General features: G+C 38.2%; 1 protein-coding gene across 1 annotated transcript; it reads left to right on the top strand.

Moving 5' to 3' along the window:
• The first annotated feature begins 3,960 nt into the window (after window positions 1-3,960).
• On the top strand, window positions 3,961-4,917 carry LOC136628867 (olfactory receptor 6B1-like). The gene has a single exon (XM_066604960.1). It carries the CDS (start codon window positions 3,961-3,963, stop codon window positions 4,915-4,917), a length of 957 nt encoding a protein of 318 aa, XP_066461057.1.
• The last annotated feature ends 63 nt before the right edge of the window (window positions 4,918-4,980 follow it).

Raw genomic sequence — 4,980 nt, forward strand, 5'->3', positions numbered from 1 at the left:
TATTATCATCCACAAATCGGACAAGAATTGGACCTGCTGCAATTTTTTTGTCTAGGACTTCGAGTCCGAAAAAAAAGTCAGTGTGCCTTCACTCATTCAAATGAATGGGTGCCATTTCCATCTAATTTTCGGGTGAATTTTTGGGTCCAAAAATTGGACGGAAAAAAGCCTGTGTCCGCTGCAGAATCCGACCCACCCGTGGACATGCAGCCTAAAAAGATTAGTCCATGCTTTCTTTTTTACACAAATATGTTTCACATTTCTCTAGGTTTAATTAATCCCCTTAGTACCAATAATTATTAAATTATGCTTCTCTTATAAAATTATCATGGGATTTCTACAATTATTTTAACTGATATAACCAACACAGTACTAATGTCAGCTTAAGAGAAGGAGGAGATGATCAGTATGAATTGTAATTTACAGCAAGCAGAATCTATAAATGTTTTCCTCAGATTTCCATTGGTATTTTTGTGATTTCATGATTACGGTTCTGAACTATTTATTTCCTCTTATTCAATATAAAAAGGTAACTTTCATGATTTTTCCTCTAATAACTTATCCTAATACATGCACATTTTCAGACACTATTAGAACACATGGGAGTAGTGGATATACACTTTTGAAAATAAAATTTAGATTCACCCACATTTTAATTCTTCATTTTTACTTGAATTATATTTCAACTTATTTTGTTAATTTGGTATTTCAAAAATTTACAGATTTTTTTTTCCAGTTTCAACATTTGTTCATCAGTGTAGAATTCGAAATATTTTAATTCAAAATAGAATAGTAGTGTAATATGCAAAATACTTAATCATTTTTAATATTCAATTTACTATCGTACTATGGCCTTTTTGGATGAGCGTATAAAAACAAGTCCCTAATACAGATCTGTATTACAGACATGTTTCAAAAGATTTTACATCCGTATAGCATTAATTTTTCATCCATTTTTGCCTCCTTATCTTTTTTTTTCATTTCCATTGAGCTATTATTGATCTGTATTTGTTCAAAAGAAAGAACACAAATACAGAGACAAATACGCAAAAATAGATCAAACTGGGTTTTTTAAAAGGACCATAGAAATAAGACCATGTGATTAGCCCTGTAGATTAACATTAGCTCTGTAATATGGTCCTCTCAACACAGACTTAATACAGAGCAAAAATACAGAATAAGAAAAATTACACCTGCATATAAATTATGCTTGCATAAACTATGTATGAAGTAAACTTTCTGCAGTATATTTTATAGTGTATGGAATGAATTGATTTGATAACAGAACAGTTACAATAAATATGCATTATGCACTACTTTGTATTCAGTTTTTTTCTTTCATTTAAGAAATAAATTCATAGTAGGCAAATGTTAGTGATCAATTGAAGTTACCAATGTGTTTGTTATATTTGATGTGTGTGTTAGTTACATTATTTGTAGTTATGTGCTTTAAGGGAACCCGGCACTTGTCGAAAGTACCATGAAGTAACTTATGACGCTGTTAGGGCAGGTGATTGGGAGCCAGGTGCCGAATTATACTCATCAGCTTCCTGCTTCCCGCAGTGCCCAACACTGAAATCTGTACGCCGGCCGAAAATGTGTCTCTTTTCAGAGTCCTGTGCGTGTTCTCTCCCATAAACTAGTATAGGACACAGGACTCTTGAAAAAGTTGGATTTTTGGTCGGTGTGTGGACTTTAAGGGTAGGCAATACGGGAACCAGGAAGCAGATGAGTATAAAAAAAATCATCAGCTGGTTCACTGTAACCTATCCCAACAGAACCATAACTTATTTTATGGTGCTTTAGGCAGGTGACAGGTCCCCTTTAGAATATTTTATGCATGTGGGTACATTTCTGATTTAGTAAAAAGATTATTTTGTAGATCTAGATTCACACACCTTAAGCAGTTTAGATGTATACCAGTATCACAAACGTAATTTCACACACACAATCTATGTCAGGTTTTGGGTGTCTTTTTGCATTTATAATGACATTTTCTGATGTTGCTGGCTAAAAAGACAACATCCAGGTGTTTGCTGGCAATCCGCAGGAGACTGAATTTCACTGTATTCAACTGGTTTTTGTCTTTGAGTTTTTTACCATTTTTTATGAATGGGTGAGTGACTGCTGCCTCTCATTGGCTCAGCGCAGGGACCAATCTGATTGGTCCTGCTGAGCCAATGAGAGGCAGCAGTCACTCACCCATTCATAAATTCATGAATGGCTGTGTGAGTGAGATCTGCCTCTGATTGGTCAGGCTGTGACCAATCAGAGGCAGCTCATTCAGCAGGCGGGGATTTTAAATCCCCAGCTGCTGAATACTACTCACAGCTGTTCAGAGCAGTTCAGGAGGACTGCCGCCGGCTGCGCTGAACTCCGTCTGCCGGGACCAGGTGAGTATATATATTTTTTTTATTTTTACACATTTCTGGATGAATTGCAGGGAAGGGCTTATATATTTAAGCCCTTCCCGACAATTCATCCCGCGATCGCCGGCAGCCCATTGCTTTCAATGGAGCCAGCTGTATTGCCGGCTCCATTGAATTCAATGGGCTAACATCGTTCTTCTCTGCCACAGCTGTTACAGCTGTGGCAGAGGAGAACGATCCTTATGCTGACAGTGTGGGGGGGGGGTCTCACTCTTGTCACTAATGTGGCTTAATAGTGGGACCTGGGAACTTGATATGCAGCCCAACATGTAGCCCCTCGCCTGCCTTATCCGTTTCTGTGTCGTTCCCATCAGTTTCTTGAATTGCCCAGGTTTTCACAAATGAAAACCTTAGCGAGCATCGGCTATATACAAAAATGCTCTAGTCGCCCATTGACTTCAATGGGGTTCGTTACTCGAAACGAACTCTCGAGCAACACTGAAAGTTCGACTCGAGTAACGAGCACCCGAGCATTTTGGTGCTCGCTCATCTCTAACTATAACGCAAGTTTCACACAGGCATATCATGGGCACATTTATGCACCCATAACACAGCTGAGTGTCCCAAGACTACCACTGGTCTTCTAACCCAAACTCAAAGCATCATATGAATTTATTGAGCTTTTGTCAGGTCAGCCCATGGTCAATCCAGGACTCTCATCCAAAGGGCACATAAATGCAACCGTAATACGCCTGCATGAAACTGGCCTAAAGAAGGTCCGCCCACTATCCCTGCACCCTCAATTGGCTAGAGAGAAATACTATAATAACCCCTCTAGCCCCACCCCTGCTCTCAGGGAAAGCCAATAGCCCCGCCCCTATCTCTCCAAATATGGGGAGATATGTCAGATTCCCTGTAACTAACCCCACCCCCCTCTTCTCTCTTGGGGAGGATTCCTAGCCTGCTTCATGATCTTCTATTGATTTCAATGGGGTCAGTGCTGCTGGCCCCATTGAAAACAATGGGCGATATCGCTCATTCTTCTTTGCGATGCGAGGTTAGAGGGAAAACATTGCTAATCATTGGTTTCATTATTATGCGGTTTTACTCACTCTTGCATCGCAGGGAAGTCGTATCGCCAATGGGTAAGAGCCCTTAGGGGCAAGCGTAATATCAATTGTCGCTGTGCTTTTACGCTGATGTGAGGTGTTTTTCATTCAAAAACGTCTCGCATCATTTCTGTAAAATTGCAATTCTCAAGCAGTGTTTCACGTGCATCAGAGAATCACCCCCTTGTGAATGTAGTCTGACTCTTTTTCTACTTCCTTTCCTTCCATTCATACATAAACAATAAGTTTAAGGTAGTTTAGTCATCAAATATATAATCATAGTAAATACACATTCTCAATTCCTAATTCTATCTAAATGAAAAAATTCAGTTGGACAACCCCTTTAACTGACCATGTGTGCATTTTAGATTTCTTTTATTACTCAAAAAAATGCTATCTGTGTCCAAAAGATATACCTGATTAGTAAAGTGTAAAAAAAACATTGGCAACTACATATTTTTCCCCAGATACTGTATCTTATTATGGAGAATAAAACCGAGATCACCGAATTTTTCCTCCGTGGATTTCCTTCTGTAGTTGAACTGCAGATAATTCTTTTTATATTTTTTTTACTTATTTATGCCCTGACCATATCTGAAAACATTATTATTATTACCATCATACAACTTCATACCAAACTCCAAAAGCCTATGTATTTCTTCCTTAGCAACCTGGCCTTTCTTGAGATCTGTTATGTCTCAGTCACCATTCCCAATTTATTGGTAAATGTTCTGACAGACCGGAAAACCATCTCTTTTATTGGTTGTATGACACAGCTCTTCTTCTTCATTTCTCTCATGTGCACAGAATGTGTTCTCTTAGCAGTAATGGCATTTGACCGCTACGTTGCTGTTTGTCACCCATTACATTACGTGACAATTATGAGCCATGAGCTCTGTGTTCAGCTGGCTTTTTCTTCATGGATGTCAGGATTTACAGTTACCATTATAAAGGTATATTTTATATCCAAGCTATCATTTTGTGGTCCAAATGACATCAACCATTTCTTCTGTGACATCTCTCCAGTCCTTAATCTTGCATGTATAGATATGTCATTAGCAGAGTTGGTGGACTTCATCTTAGCTCTGGTTATTCTTCTTATCCCATTATTAGTGACTGTTGTTTCATATATCTTTATCATTTACACAATTTTAAATATATCATCAATTGATGGAAGAAAGAAGGCATTTTCCACATGTGCCTCTCATCTCATAGTGGTCACCATATTCTTTTCCACTACACTTTTTATATATGCACGGCCAAAAAAAGCCAAGTCAGTGGATGCGAATAAGCTGATATCTCTGTTTTATGCAGTTTTTACTCCTATGATTAATCCTTTTATTTACTGTCTCCGAAACAAAGAAATATGGGACCTGTTAGCAAAATATTTCAGCAAGACAAATTTCCCAGACCTCTTTTCTATGTGTAATATTAAGTAGGAAACATGAGTGGATGATGGTCAAACCTAAAAGTGTTACCATTAGTCATTTGGACCTGTGATT

This window comes from Eleutherodactylus coqui, chromosome 5 (assembly GCF_035609145.1).
Source record: "Eleutherodactylus coqui strain aEleCoq1 chromosome 5, aEleCoq1.hap1, whole genome shotgun sequence".
Lineage (NCBI taxonomy): Eukaryota > Metazoa > Chordata > Amphibia > Anura > Eleutherodactylidae > Eleutherodactylus > Eleutherodactylus coqui.